Raw genomic sequence first — 16,234 nt, forward strand, 5'->3', positions numbered from 1 at the left:
AGGCTATTTGTGGTGAATAAGTGGAGTATTTTTAAATGCTGTGGCAGCCTTGGAAAAATTGCAGGGCTTTAAAGTTGCTGACAAAATATTTCTTAAACAAATAAATCTGATTTAGGAATATCTAAACATGGACAAAGTACTTTTAAATCTGACATGTCACTGCAAGTGGCTTTTTAAAGTGGTTGCTTAAAAACAACACTAACATGTCAAAAGGATTTGTAGCTCTTAGTTGTTCTGTTAAGACCTGCTTTTCCTAAAAGCACCTTAGAAAGGTTATTTTAGGTCTCAAAGGATCTTATGGTAGAAAACCTAATGTCTAAACAGAACACTAAACTTTCTTGGCTCTAAGTAACTTGTCTAAAGTACACCATTCGAGTTTTGCCTGACCACCTCTGTAGAGATATGCATGCAGGTGCGTCCTTCTGCAGAGGCTGGGCCGGGTTCTGACCAGCTGCTGGATATGCTGGGGTGCCTAGGGCCTTAGAATCGAAAGTAAGTGGTGTTCACCATATACCCAGGAAAGAAATTCTGAAGAGTTGGCAGAGTTCCTCTCAGCCTACACACCTTAAGTTTTTTGTTTTTTCTAAAAGAAAATTATAGTTTTATGTTTAACTTCCTTAATTATTAACAACAGAGAGCAGCTCACGTTTTAACAAGTCCAGTTACAGCTACTCTGAGTAGCCAGCTGCCCATGCGCCACTTACTCCCCAGCACTCCCCCAATAGGAATGAATAATATGCAGAGAGACAACAGCTCTGCTCTGGGTCTCAGACTCATGGAATCCTGGGTCTTTAAAATATATTTTGGTGGTCCTGAAGCAAGCTGTGACCAATAGTGGAATTCTTATTTCAGGAGTGTGCTTTTTCACTTCTCAGTCTTTGGACCCACTACCAGAGACTCATCTAGCTGAAAAGAAATTCTTAGGTAAGATCTTATGTGAATAAAATGATACAAAATGGGTGGCAGCTTAAAGCAATGTGAGCTTGTTGGTCCTTACTCTAACAGGGAGAATATTTAAAGGTACTAAGTCAGCCAGATACTGTCTGGCTTTGGGATCACTAAAGACATTGTCATATTGAGCAACATCTTCATCTTGAATGAGAATAATTAATATCTGGGGTGACCACATTTGCTACCATTTAAAACAGGAGCAGTATGTAATTGCTATCTGCAATAGCATTTCCAACCTAATACTTTAAAAGCAGCATTCAATTCCTAATAGATAACAGATGTACATGCCTTGATGCGACGATGTAAAGCCATATATATCGAAAGTGGTGAAGTAATATGGCCTTGGCTAAGTTACTGAGCTGTGTTCCCCACCTATAAAATGACTTTCGGAAAAAAGCCCCATGTTGTAGTCCTGTACCAAAATAGTTCCATTAAAAACTGAGGCCCATTTAAGTGCTATAAATTTGGTCATTAATCATACTAGACTATGTTTCCTTTAAGAGAAAGTCAAATTGATATCACTTAGTCAAACCTACAGAGAAGGCGATGGCACGCCACTCCAGTACTCTTGCCTGGAAAATCCCATGGACGGAGGAGCCTGGTGGGCTACAGTCCATGGGGTCGCTAGGAGTCGGACAGGACTGAGCGACTTCCCTTTCACGCACTGGAGAAGGAAATGGCAACCCACTGCAGTGTTCTTGCCTGGAGAATCCCAAGAACAGGGGAGCCTGCCGTCTATGGGGTTGCACAGAGTCGGACACGACTGAAGCGACTTAGCAGACAAACCTAAACCCACCTGAGCTAGCAGTCTATAGTTGTGCTAAGGAAGGGCTCAAAGTCAGTATTAGAAATATTATACTTTATTGATTCTAGAGCAGCTAATCTACCGTCCCATGTTGACAAATAACAGTAAGAATGGAAGAAACATATGAAGGTTAAAGTGAGCGTCTACACCACTGTGGAAAATGTAACAAGGTTCACTGTTCTGAAGAGGCAGTTATAATACCATAAAGTGTACAGTAATGATCCATTCTTGTTCCAAGCAACAAGAAGTGATTTCACTTGGGAGTCTGAAGTGAATTTATTCACACTGATTGTGCCCTCTGTTTTTGTAAATGGTTCTGACTCACAAAAAAGCCCTCTTCCCACCCTCTAATGCTTGAGTTTAAAAGACAAAGAGGATAGAGAAGGCTGGAATGGGGTGGCATGAGCTACCTGTATGGCCCACATTAATGAATTTTACTCACTTATGGTAAAGGAGGAGGCTCTGTTCTTTTCAGGTGGCTTGCTCCTTTGTCCTCTTTCAGCTAAATTCTTTCCACAGATTTACCTCAGATGGGAAAAAGACCATTTTGGGGGGGAAAAAAACAATTTTTTTTTTTTCAATTTTTGCTATCAATCTAAAAACTGCTGATGTGGATGAAGACTTTTGCCTCAAAATGCAATCACTACAGTCCATTCCAGACCAGCCCTACAGCAAGTAGAGAACACTCCTGCAAAGCCACTGACAGCAGCCTTACCAGAGTCATGGAAAACACCTGAAAGCTTGTAAAGAAACCCTGACCTTAACAGAAGACTACATTTGATAATGGAAATAATATATTTCTCCACTGATATACAATACTTATGCAATGCACTGAAAAAGATGGGATTTCGGAGTAAGAGCACAATTTGTACCATCACATGTTTGGATCACATCTTCCCACTGGCGTCCTTGCTCCACTCTGAGACCCTTCGCCACCCCTAGTGTATCTGGATAATACACTACCACACACCGATGATGAAACAAGACAAGGAAACCGCGTCACAAAGCCACGATGGAGCCAGTCGCATGCAGTTCAGCCCAGCTTTACCCTTACTTTCCTCCAATACAGACTCCAATTTTGAACCGTCTGCAAAGAGTGCAGACACACACAACTAAAACAAGTATCTCCCTAGGATTAGAATATTTTAGTCTCCAGAAACTTTCCAGATGTACCTTTGATGGAGCCCCCCCACCCCCCACTAGGACCCACACAGGGACACCCTTTGCTCCTGTGAGTCCTGCCAGAACTTGTGTAATGAGTGCTCAGCATCTTCCTCCTCACTCCTCCTCTTCCTCCTCATCATCATCTTCGTCATGGCAGTGTGTAATTTCCTGGGGGGCCAGTGGGAAGAGGTTGGGGGGCTTAATCTCACTAATCGACCGTGTCAGTTGGTGCCGCTTGTAGTCGGTATCTTTGAAATCCACTGATGTGCGGTTCCGGGTGGCGAGAGGGGACTCCATCTCATTGATATCTACATGTATGTGTTCCACTGTTGACTCATGAGGCATCTACAACAAAGTGAGAAGTTCAGAAAGCAGGTGGAATAGACACAGCTCTCTCCCAGGTCCTAAGCCCTCTGCCTGTGTTAGATGGCCGCACAGAAACTCCCAAGCCCTCAGAACTGTGCCCAGATCAGATACTCTAGTCTAAAACTGGTAAGATGGGAGAGAAATTACTATTTCACAGCTAAAAAGTGTTGAAATCTAGATGAGTATTATTAACAGAATATAGGAATATAAAATTACACTTCTCTCATTTAGTGCTAAATAGAGGAAAGCCTTCACCATTCAAACAACTTCTAAATCTAATAGTTTCAAAGTTAAACTCTGTAACATTCTATCTTGATTGATCTTTCTCAGACTCCTTTTTGTGCAACCATGTAGGCTGGCCATGGGCTCTGCACATTAGAAAGAAATGATCTAAACTTTCCTGTGCCATGCAGATAGCTAACTGCAGAATTTGGCCTTAACAGTGTATCTTAACTGTAAATAGTGGCCTTGGGCTGTATTAACTCACCAAGACGTGGGCAGCTCTGAAGAGGTAGCTGAACGGGTAATACAGCAGGTTGATGAAAGATGCTGCGTAGAGATCAGCATAGCGCATCACCTGACTGGCAAAGAGGGTCTGCCGGGAGCCACTGCGGAACAGGCTCCCCATCATCCCGTAGCACATGTCCATGTCGTGAGTTACTTTCTAAAACAGAAAACAAGGTTAATGCTCAGCTTGTTCAGCAGACATTTACTGAACACTGGCTATGTGCCACTGCCTGTATAAAACCAGAAATACAGAGATCACTTCAAGTTTATTGTCCAAGTTTTCTCCCAAATCCCATTTGGTGGATACCTTAATACGTCTCTGGATGGAGCTGATATCTGGGCGCTCATTGCTGCTGCTGTCAAGGTGCCTGGAGACAAGAAAAATCCAGTGAAAATCTCTAGAAAGGACATCTCATATATCTAGGTGACCCCTGAAGAGGTAGATGGTTTTTAGGGAAGAAATTTTTGATACGAGGAAACTTACTTGTAGAGTTCAGCCAAGAAAATATCCAAGCTCTGAAGCTCTTCGAAAAGTGCTAAAGTTGGAAGAAAAAGGAAAATGTTTTAAGTAAATCAAAAAGCATCTAGTTTTTAACTATTACTAAAAGGTTTCAGATATGGCTGAAGAGTAAAGCTGTAGGTGAGTGTATAAAATGACTTGCCTCACCTTCAGGAAAACCCATTATTAACACTGCTTGGAATCTGGCAGCAGATGACACCAGAATTTCCTCTTTAACTGCCCTTCCTCCTCCTCAAAACCACGAACTATACAACTTTCCCAACTGGATGCTGATTCTGAGCTTAGTAAGTGCCAATTCATACCCCATCTTGGGTATGTCAGCAAAGCAAGTGTTAACAGTTTCACTTTTGGGTAAAAGAATGAGTCACAAGTTCAGAAAACAGAACCAGATCAACTAAATTTCTGAGGTTCCATAGGTAGAAAGCTGAAAAGAAAGAGAAAGTGTTAGTCGCTCAGTCGTGTCCGAATCTTTGTGACCCCATGGAGCCTGCCAGGCTCCTCTGTTCATGGGATTTTCCAGGCAAGAATACTGGAGTGGGTTGCCATGGCTAGCCAGAAAGTCCCACCAAGAACTACAAGCAGTAGCAACAGCCAAATATGTTGTAAGCATTTCAGCCTTTCTCAGCCTGGGTTCCCCAAAGAGAATTAAGCAGTGATGCATCCACTGTATATAACAAATATTCTTGATCTACCATCTGTGAGAGAACTGAGAGTCATATCAAATCATCATCTTTGTTTTGAGGTTCAAACAAGGAGCCTCAGTTGAGAAAGGTTGTTACTTTTATCTCCTTTATAAACACACTGTCTCAGTTAAATCTCAGCAACTTTATGATAGTAGGTATTATCTGTATTTTCACATCTGAGGATACTAAGGCACAGGGTGTCTCAGCATCTGCCTAAGGGCATGAAGATATTAAGTGGTAGAGCCAGGGTTACTACCTGAGGCAGGCTGAGTTTTCAGAGCAGTAACATTCTGTATTTTAAAAGAATTCAAGAAAAAGGGGAAACAAGATAATCTCTCCAAATTCTGGATTTGTGTGGAATATGTGGCTATATGAGAAAGAGGTGCTCAAATATTAGGACCTGCCTCTGACCACCTCTGACTCCCTGCATACAAAGTAATGGTTCATCGAAGAGGACTGATTCATAGCTAGCCATTAAGATATAAACTAGCAATAGAAAAGACTTATGAAGTAAGAATAATGGTTCCTTACAACTCTTATCGGTCCAGACATGCAGTTCCTGTGCGAGTTCAGGAATCACCAAGAAAGTTCGCCACCCTTGCCGTTTTTTTGATTTTAAAATGTCCCCAAAAATGTGATCTCCAATATACAAAATATCTTTGCCCTTGGCTCCCAACAGATCACAAATTGTATCAGATGAACCTGAAACAATGCAATGAGAAAATAAAAACCAGCATTCCAAGTACCATAACCATTAAATAGTATATAGATTAATTTTATTAAGTATGTGAGGAACAGACTGGAAAAAGGGCTCACCTTTCTTAAGACAAAGACTCACCATTGTTTTTTTTCATCATTCTTTTTACTGCCTCTATGACAAGGCCTTTAGCTCCACTGTGCCGACCAGAGCTCTCAATCCCCAAATCCAAGAGCAATAAAACCACGTCTCAGCTTGAGGGACCATAACCCTCCAAAGCACCACTACCATTTCTCCTCACAGGTCTGCCAGTAGGTTGGCTTTGTTCATCTGCTTCTCATTACAATAAAATATGCATCTATGTCTGCAGGGACTCCTAAAACCCCCTTGAGGCCTTGGGAACCACCCACATGATTCCAACACTGAGAAAATGCCTCAAATATGCAGAGGAGGACAGGAAAAACTGGTCCTTTTAGTGAAAATCAAATTAGGACATGCTGACTTCTCAAACCCATCCTCCCAACTCTTTAGTAGATGACTGAAGTGTTTACCTTCAGGAGACGCTATCTTTAGAATACTAAAAAACATCAGTAGCATGGTGTCAGGAGGACACCAAAGCTTTCACAGTGAGATTCAAGCACAGACTTACATAAAGGAAAGTGTGTGACTCACCCCCAGAGTAGACGATGCCATGCTGTAAGGGGCCCGTGTAGGTACCAATTTTCAGCTTGCCAGTTTTCTGTGAGAAAAGAAACTGGATTTTGTAAAGCTATCACGATCTCCACCAAAAATGCTACTTGGCTAGGCAGCCAAATGAATATCACTTTTGAGTTATATTCATTTGAATTATTCAGCTGTATTAATTGAGACCAAAACTCTTAACTTCAAAAGAGGAGATAATTATGATAACAACAAAAAAAATAAATAAAGTCCTTATAAGTTAAAAAAAAAAAAAAAAGAGAAGATAAGGCTAGTAAGTTAAAAATACCTGTTTCCTGGGGGAAGAATAGGAGGGGGTTGGGGGGGAGAACATGAAGGATAACCGCTCGTGGACAGACCATCCTCTCAACTTACAGTATCCACCTGACGCAGTACTGTGCCTTCTCCAAAGAACAGTGGTTTCCGTGCGTCCACCAAGATCAGGTCAAAGTAGGACTGCCACGGCCGATGAGAGCTCCCAGGCTGATAAGGAAGAAACAGCGAAAGCCAAAACATCACTCCTAATCAAAAAGTGCTACTATTTCATCTCAAGTCAGATGAAAGCAATATATAAATACTAAGTAAACCAGAAAATGCCACTAATAAAAACATACTGTGGCTTATTATAAGCCACATCCTCTTGAAAGCAGGCAAAGGGAAAATATAAACAATGACTCTAATAATCTCCGTATTTTAAATTGTTTCACCTACTTACTGATTTATTTCAAGCAATTTAATGTATGAAAGAGTGTGCTCATACTCTAAAAATGGGCTTAAGAGGTTCAAAGAGGCTAAGGAGAGATGCAAAAAGACAAATATGTAAGAGATGGACTAAGAAAAAGGCAGTTTAGCATCAGAACTGAAGTATACAGCTAACACAGAACTATTATTAGCAAATTTTATGGGTTATGCTTTCAGAATGGTGGTTCCAGGTACACACTGGTCTTTGGCTCATACTGCAGGCTAATCAGCACTAATGTGGAAGGTATGCCTATTAACATTACTTCATCCTGAACTGGAACCATGGCTTTTAATCTTTTAAGGTCAAGACAAAGAGCACTAAATACTGTGCTTTTGGGTGATCTCAAAAGTCATTAACTTAGCATTTATTCAGAGAAGCCTAGTGACTAGAAACCTAGTGACTACACCTGGGTCTCTTGCATCACAGGCAGATTCTTTCCCATTTGAGCCACCAGGGAAGCCCCCTAAATTGTGATTAGTATTCATTAAATCTAAGTATGGCCATACACAAGGAATGAAGAGAAGACTTCTCTGCTAAGTATCAAAGTTAGCTGTTCTTTTGACACACAACTCAGCAATTACTAACAGCAGAATATAGAAGTTGTTAAGAATATATACATTTTCTGTTTCTTTTAATAAGATTATCTCCTTCAACCTGAAAATTCCTTTTTGCCACACAAATTTAGCAATTCTGTATAATTCCTGGGCATAAAATTCTGATCCCATCCTACTAAATACCACACGAATCTCTTATTTCTGTCTACCAAGTTTTCAAATTGCTAGCAACCTTAAATTATACTAGCTCCTGCATTACTAATATTAATGAAGATTTCTGGACGGCTCCTGACCAATTCCTTATGCTCAATATTCCAGAATATTAAATGCATTCATTATTACTAAACCAACAGTCTGTTATATTACAGAGAGTACCTTGGGGCCATGTGGGAAATCAAACAGGTAAGTCATAATTTTCTGGAAAAAAGAAAATCCAACATAAGATCCATTTACTACTTCTGCAAGAGATATAGGACACCTAAGTAAAGCACACACAAGCTTTTTATAAGACGTGTCTTTTTCAATACAAGGTTTGTTACATTCTTGTTTCCTCTAAAGTTTATGAAATCATGGGAGTTGAAGCTAGAAATTAATGCTTCATCACAGCAAACAAATGCAAGCCTTCTGACATTCTCAGTAGAACACAGGGTTCTTCTAGGAGATATTTTTATACAGATTCATCCACATATTCCTATCAAGTTCTCCAAGTGGACCAGAACATGTATTTGGAGGTAAGGGGTATCTGAGATAAGGGTGTACAGAAAACTGATGACTCACATGGAAATAACACACTGTGGCCCTCTTACTACTGTTCCCAGGACAATCAAGCCAACTTGCTCCAAATCACCAGATTTCTAAATCAGCATTTTACATAAAGAGGGTTAGCGAGCACTAAGCTTGCTAGTACTATGAACTTGTAACCAGCTTAGCAAAAGTAACATGAGGTTAAGGAATTAAATCAGCTTTTCTATATGCTTTAATCATGGCAAAAATTTTAAGAGGTAGTAAATTCTGATGGCTAAGAGTCAAAACATCTTTTTACCATTTATTGCTGTCTGGCTCCCAACAGCAGGGAGGGAACGTATGTACACATGTAATAAACTTTTCAAGTTGTAGAATGACACACGAAGACACAGAAGACATTTTAATCAGCACAAATGTTTTAAATAACCCCAAAATGAAAACCTTTAAGTAGCAAATTGTAATCAGGGAAAATTGTCAAAAGAAATATTCATAAAAATTTGAGAACCACTATGATGTGTGCCATTTACTTTTGCTTTTTTCATTCTGTTTTCAAAGTGAAATGGCAAAAAACTACTCTCACTTAATAAACTACCTTCTTCATTATATTCACAGTTCTTTAGTCCAAAACAATTCCTTTGTATAAAGAAACAAATATATTAAGCACTTACATCTGTATATTTATAGTCACTGTTGGTGGCAAGAAATACTTTTCCTACTTCCTTCATCCGGCTCAGAAGCAAAGGCAGTTTTCCCTGAAATGTAATTATGATGATGAGCAAAACAGTAAAACACAAACACAGATCTTCTTCACATGTGATGGGGTTATGTCCTGATAATACACTGAACATGGCAGTGAGCCTCGTCTACCTAAAATGTGCTGAGAACATACACTACCCTACAGTTGGGCAAAATCATCTAACACAAAGTCTACTGTAACTTCTAGAACACTGTACTTAAAGTGAAAAGCAGAATGGATGTATCAGTTGTTTACCCTTGTGATCTCTTAGCTGCTTAGGAGCTATGGCTCCCTGCTGCTGCCCAGCATCTCAGGAGAGGACATATCACTAGGCCAGGAAAAGATTCAAAATTCAACACACAGTTTATACTGAAATGTATCACCAAATATATATATATATGGTTCCTGTGAGAGTGAATATATATATATATATATATTCAGTTACACTGGGGAGTGGTCAGATACTGGACTTTTTTTTTTTGTGGTCTACGGAAACAGGAACAGGTGATGCCCTTTAAGGGACAGTTGGTTGGTTTCAGAATTTTGCATTTAGAAGACCACATTGTCATTGTGCATGAATTATTATATATGTAGAATATATATGGTATATATAATAGACATATATAAAATATATAATTATATGCCTATTAAAAACATAACTCTAACTTCCTCTTTATGTCTGTCTCGGGAAAGAGTTTAAATTACCTTGTAATCTCTTATAATAAGTAAATTAAGTGTGTTATAGATTAGGAGAAGCCAATTTAAAAAAATCAGCTAAATACTCTATGGAGAGCATCAGCTATGGTCTCAGTATGTACACTTTCATTTTAAGAAACACCTTGCAGAAATGGCATGGTGTGTACAGAATGCAACTTGCAAGTGCCCAGACTCATCTGCAGCTCCATGAAGAAATTCTGGCTCCTGATGTGACCAGAAAGAAAACAGCCTTTCCTTCTCTCACAGTAAATAGGTTCCTTCACTCAAATCCTCTTGTACCTCTCCTGAACCCCTCAGTGTTCTTTCTTGAAACAATCATGGATGTGGAAGTGGATGGGAAATAGGAGGTACAAAGTCTGAAAATAAGACATCTTTACCAAAGAACTTTGAGGGAATAATTGCATCTACTACTATTACTCCGTAAGAAAGGAAGAAGTTATCTCATCTCAGTGCTGTGTGTGTGTGTTTGTGTATTTTTTATTTTGAAATAATTTCAGACTTAACAGAAAAGTTGTAAAAATAGTACAGAGGGTTCCCATGTATTCGTTATCCAGCTTCCCTTAATATTAACATCTTAACCCCAGTACAATGATCAAACTAAGAAACTGACACAATGCTATTAACTATAGACATTTAAAATTTTTATTATGTTTACCACTAATGTCTTTTGAAGTATTTTAAAGCTTTCCTCATTATTCCCAGTTGATAGGTTAAAGACAATTTAAATAACAGTCACACACGTACATTTTTTTTTAGATGATCTAGCGCCATGGTTATGATTCAGAGTACACTAAGGTGTGACTTTTGGCTTTCTACTTACTAACTGTATGAACTTGGGCAAATTCCTTAATCCTGAGTCCCCAGTTTCTTCATCTCTAAACCAGAGGTAAGAAAAACTAACTCAGGGTTTTATGGAAGGTTAAATGGGATAATGAATGTAAACACTTAACACAGTGATATGTACACAGTAACCACTCTAGCTGCTATTACTGTAATTCGAGCTAACAAGATAAATGAAATACGGGTCCTCTTTTCCTAATAAAAAATAGGAAAAACAAACCCCATGCTCCACCTGAGAATGCTTGGTGATTATACTTGGCACGTGTTAAACTGCCAAGACAAAGAAATATCTTCTTTTGTCCATTTCATTATAAATAAGCTTGTTAATTTCCCTAATAGGTAAAGGAAACTATCATGCAGATCTACTTTTCCCTTTACTACTTACATCTTTGACTACATACTTCTCAAGATTTTCAACTGTCTTTTCCTTAAGGGAACCCTAGAGAAAGAAAGAAAAAAAAAGAAAGCAAGAAAAGAACAAAATCAATTTTTAAGTTTATTATAAAAACTGTGTCTACTATTAGCTTAAATGCATTTCTTAAATATTTCCAAAATTAAAATGGCAGATGTGATTTGCTGCAACTCTGCCTCCAAAATTTAAAATATAAATCAAAAGGCATTTCATGTTTAATTCAGCACGATTTATAATAAATGTAAACATATTATTAATCAGTTAATGTTATAGCTAAGCGGGAGGTATTTGGAAAAAACAAATGGACCATAATCATCCTGAAAGGATATGTCAAGTATAACCCTAACATTAAAATCTCTTCTAGTAAGTCTGGAAAATGCAAACTGAAATAAGATCTAGAAGCCAAGCACCACCACTGAGGAAAGACCAGCATTACCTCTGTAAGCCAGCCAGCCAAAGACAAGGACAAAAGTACTCTAGAGAGCTATCATTAGAGGCAAATCCCCCTTTTTTAACAGGTGAAAAACTCTGCTCTGTTTGCACTTGGAAAGTTAATGTCAGAGCATAAAAGACACATGCCAGGCAGTAAGCAGGTGAAGAAGCAGCTTCTAGGTACCTTGTAATGAACCCAGTCAACTGCGTCTCTTACATCCTGGAACATACTCCGGTAAGACATGAAGAGGTCCCCATCTTTAAATCCTGTTTCACAGCTACAGAAAGATGAAAAGAACATGACAGGGAATCCAAAGGAGGGTAAATAAAGGGAATACCAAACACTGCCCAGGGGACCCAAAGTTTCCTTTGTCACATAATCAAGGCTGTGTGGCTAATTCAGAAAATAATCACTCCCTAATGAAAATCCATTCTGACCATCAGAGATGACTATAGTGTTCAATGGAATATAGTAACTGTGAACAGATACAAAATGGTAGAAGAGTATGATGGAGGCTCAAAGGCTAGTTCCAAAAATAACAGGTTGTTTTATTCATCACTTGTAAGAAACAGGTTCCCATCAAAGAGACAAAATTGGTAATTTAGGTTCTCTCCATCCTGACTTTTTTGACACTGTTTCTAGGTACTAAGGTATTGTCTATTTTTTATATATCTTAGTGACTTAGTGCTCAACCAAATTCAGTGCCTTCAAGTGGGTAAGGCCTAAAGAGGATAAGAAGTTAGCAAACTCTGGCACATATGGCCAAACTTACAATTCCCCCTAGAAAGGAAAGGAAATCTTTTTCAAGACTTAAGCACATTTTTACTTCAGGGAGGATAAACAGTATCTTCCTCAATCAAATATTGCTGGGCCTGGGAATGAAACGAAATTACTACCCCTGAATGGCTCCTGGGTAGCTGCTGTGAAATGAGTTGGGGGGTTTTAGTGCAATTCTGCTTGGACAGATAATCATCACACAAACCTCCCACTCAGTTGTCACAATTAGCACCTCTGCTGGCCGTCTTCATTCCCAGGAGAAGCCAATCAGAAGTGGTCCCTTCCAAACATGGCTGCAGCACACTGGCAAGGAGAGGGCCGTGTGGGAGGTGAGGGCCTGCATGGAGCTGCTGGTGCTGTCCCATCGCTCAGGCTGGCAATGTGGCATCTCTCACTAGCACTAAATTCACTTCAGAAAAGCAGAAAAGACCTACAATGGCCAGTTCTCTAAAACCCTGTACATTAATTTTAAAAAATCAATTGGAAAAAGAAAATTATAGTACACACATACCTGGTATATCTGGGACAATTAGTAAAAAAATCTACTAGGCAGGCCAACAGGTAGGTCTCTGAAAAATGAAGAATAGATAGTCATAAGCTATAAGTGAGATAATTAAAATCTGTTTATCTCCCTTGAGCAAAGACAAATGATCATGGAAAGAAGGGGAGACATCAGTATATGTAAGCATAGAATGAGTCTACCTGGTAGGTTGAATAGTGTGTTCAGAATGTAAAATCTTTCAGTGTCATCTCGTTGAATAAATTTATTTGGATACTGCTCTCTAGTTTCTGGTCTGAAAGAAAAAAAAAATTAACCGACATTCAAAAATAATATAACTCTGAGACGTATTCATCATTCAAAAATTAATTCAAATATTTTGGTGGCTATATGCAAGGTGGGGTTCCAAATAAAACACATGGGAAACTCGGAAAATGAAAAGGCTCACTCACTGTTTCAGCCCCTAAAACATTCTCAGTCTGGCTAAGGGAGGGAGTCGCACACACAGACAATTGTACAGGTCCAAAACAGAACTGCCCCAAGAAAGGTGCAAAGAGCTATGAGAAAAAAGAGGAAGGGGAGACAAACCATTTCAACTTAATGGGTAGAGAAAACGGAATGTAGAGAGGAAAACCTAGGAAGAATCCATGAAAGTCACGGCATATGAGCTGATCCTTAAAACCTAAACAGCCCAATCCAGAAACTAGTCAAATTCAAGTGGAGAAAGGGGAACAGAAAAATAAAGCTAGAAAGATGAATTGAGGCAATCATGCTATCATTTTTAAACATTTTTCACCTGAGCTAAATTATAAAAGTATTAAATTAGTAGGAGTATTAGGATAAAATGGAAAAAGAAATGTGATGTGTTGCAAAAAACGGCTACAAATCTTTCCTATCCCTTAGTAGTGTGACTTTGCAGTTTCTCCAATTAAGAGGCACAGTCTCTCTCTCTATCCTTGAATACAGGCTTGAGTAACAGAAAATGGGATCCAAGAAGACTTGGAAAACACTTGTGCATTAGGGCCAGTGTACTCCTGCTGGAGAATAAAAGGCCCCATGCAGAAATGAGGTGCCCCTGCCAACAGGCTGCTCACTGTCAGACATGTGCATGAGGCCATTCAGAATTTTGACCTAAATCAAATGGCTACTAGTTTAAGCCACTAAGTTTTGAAGTCATTTATTATACAGCAAGAACTAACCCCAGTCCATGGGGTTGCAAAGAGTCAGTCGCACATGACTGAGCGACTGAACTGAAGAACTAACTGACACAGACACAGAGGCCTGGGAAATCAGTTAGGGGTTCCTGCAGGAGTCCAGTTGAAAGCATGAGGGGCATGGGCACGTCCTAGAGTGGGTGCAAAGGAAATTAAAGAGAAGAATTACTCAAGAGGGACAGCCAAGGTAAAAAGAACAGGCAATTGAAAGATGTGGTAGACGAGGGACACAGAGCCGAAGATGATAATTCTTACACTAAGGTGTCTCTGAGAGGGTGGTGGTAACATTAACTGAAACATAAAAACTAGATAAAATACAAGAGGAGTTTTATTTTGGATATGTTAATCTGAAAGTAAACATTTTTATAGGCAATTAGAAACAAAGGTCAAGAACTTAAAAAAGAGATTCAAATTTGAGAGGTTGCTGTGATCATCTACACACAGGTTAACAGGTGCAGTCAGGTAGACTATTAGAGCAGAAAAGGCCACTTGAGTGTAGAGAAAGAAGATAAGACTGTGTCGAGGGCCACAGCGGACATTCAGAGTTTAAAAGAAAAAGCCAGTGAAACAAACAAATTGTTAAAGATGCATGAGAACCTTGAAGAGTGAAATAAAACACTGCAAGAAGAGGAAGGGGATAGTACTAATTATTACAGAGAAAACAAAAAGGAGAAAAATGAAAATATAAAAATGCACAGTCCTCACAATGAATATATGAAGATTAACCAATTTAAATAAAGGACATCAAATTTAAATTTCATACTCAGGATAACTTGGGTAATGTATGTTAACTACAAATGTCATACACTCTACTTAGGAATATAAAATCACATTGGTTCCCTGTCCTAGTCAGCATTCCGAAATAAGAGTTCCCAATGAAGAATAACTTTGTGGAATATCATATCTTCTAGCCTTCCAAGATTTTCTGTAACGAAAATTAAAGCAGAAAGGAATAGTAATGATATACTTTCCTCAGTCAGGTTTAGTAAGATGACATTGTCCTCTTAAATATCTTTCCCTATTCCTTTCATCATTTAAGAGTAATTCCTTTACATAAGGAAACTTAATCATTAGGCAATTAGAACCCAAACTGACTTATAAATACAGTTAGCAATTACATTTTGTTTAAGTGTCAAGTTATGCTAGTATACCTTTAAAATGAAAACTGACTCACGGAGAGGTAATATATTATAAAAGAAGGGATGCTAGACTTAAAGTTAGGAAGAAAACAGAGTATTGCTAACTATCTGTGACCCACAGAATAAAGGTTTGACCTCAACATTATCCTAACCTAAAACTTTAAAAGCCTTTATTTTACTATTGCCTGAAAAAAGGTTCCAACTCACAGGCAAGGCATGTAAGGTGATGCTTGGTGGAGCCATAATTTTTCTTCCAACTTTGTTTACCACTGTATTTCAATAATTATCTCCGTTTCCCTCCATCTTCATTCTGGCCTTCTCCATGGGCTTTCTAAAGACTGTACAGTGCTAAATACTGTTTGAATGATTGTGCATGTAACTCATAAATGATTTATTTCTGAAACAATATTAAATATATTTCCAAAGAAAATTTTATTGGCTTCTTGGGGGAAGAAAGGAGGTCTGTAGATCTTGAGTTAGTAAATCTAATTGTAATTCTAACATATGGAACTGCTTCTCTTTCTTTTCTTTTCTATCTCCCACCCAATAACACAAAAATCCCTCTTCAGGAATTCATAAATAGAACCTTGGTTCATCATCATTGGGATTCTGCATTATACTGACAATATCCATACATAAAAGAGTCTGGGTTTCTAGTACTATCTGCAGTCACTTCACCTTCTAAATCCTGCCTTTTGATATTCATGAACTTCAACAAATCCCTCAGAGAGAAATGGTGAAAGAAAGGTAGACACAACTACTGGTCTAATCAGATGTGTCAAAGTAGGGTGTTTATTTCATACTGGTCTCATATTGTATACCTGGAAATCACTGAGCCTGTGTAATGCCAGCTGAAGACTTAACGGATGATTCAATTCCAAACAGGGCATGATGGTTACCTCAGATTTAAAGGAGACTCTGGTACAGTTTCAGTTAGTGTCTAGTATCACAAAAAAGTATTTACCAAAAAGACATTGTTTATTTAACAAATTTCAGAGTAGACTGTGTGGTTTTTACTATTTTGCTATTGAAAAT

General features: G+C 38.7%; 1 protein-coding gene across 10 annotated transcripts in view; it reads right to left on the minus strand.

Moving 5' to 3' along the window:
- Positions 1-1,792: 1,792 nt before the first annotated feature.
- The window catches only part of NT5C2 (5'-nucleotidase, cytosolic II), a 150,714-nt gene continuing 136,272 nt past the window's right edge, over positions 1,793-16,234 (minus strand). For 8 of the 10 annotated variants that reach the window (XM_055560837.1, XM_055560839.1, XM_055560836.1 and 5 more), the window contains 13 exons: positions 13,050-13,141; positions 12,859-12,916; positions 11,754-11,847; positions 11,111-11,164; positions 9,101-9,184; positions 8,064-8,105; positions 6,768-6,875; positions 6,366-6,432; positions 5,528-5,698; positions 4,278-4,329; positions 4,101-4,161; positions 3,774-3,950; positions 1,793-3,265 (listed from right to left, as the gene is read on the minus strand). In XM_055560837.1, coding sequence (XP_055416812.1) covers positions 3,035-3,265; positions 3,774-3,950; positions 4,101-4,161; positions 4,278-4,329; positions 5,528-5,698; positions 6,366-6,432; positions 6,768-6,875; positions 8,064-8,105; positions 9,101-9,184; positions 11,111-11,164; positions 11,754-11,847; positions 12,859-12,916; positions 13,050-13,141 — 1,291 coding nt within the window. In that variant the 3' untranslated portion in view covers positions 1,793-3,034. Of the gene's footprint in view, positions 3,266-3,773; positions 3,951-4,100; positions 4,162-4,277; positions 4,330-5,527; positions 5,699-6,365; positions 6,433-6,767; positions 6,876-8,063; positions 8,106-9,100; positions 9,185-11,110; positions 11,165-11,753; positions 11,848-12,552; positions 12,691-12,858; positions 12,917-13,049; positions 13,142-16,234 lie in introns of those variants that run through there. The other 2 variants (XM_055560843.1, XM_055560844.1) reach the window with 2 other exon arrangements.

This window comes from Bubalus kerabau, chromosome 22, assembly GCF_029407905.1.
Source record: "Bubalus kerabau isolate K-KA32 ecotype Philippines breed swamp buffalo chromosome 22, PCC_UOA_SB_1v2, whole genome shotgun sequence".
Lineage (NCBI taxonomy): Eukaryota > Metazoa > Chordata > Mammalia > Artiodactyla > Bovidae > Bubalus > Bubalus kerabau.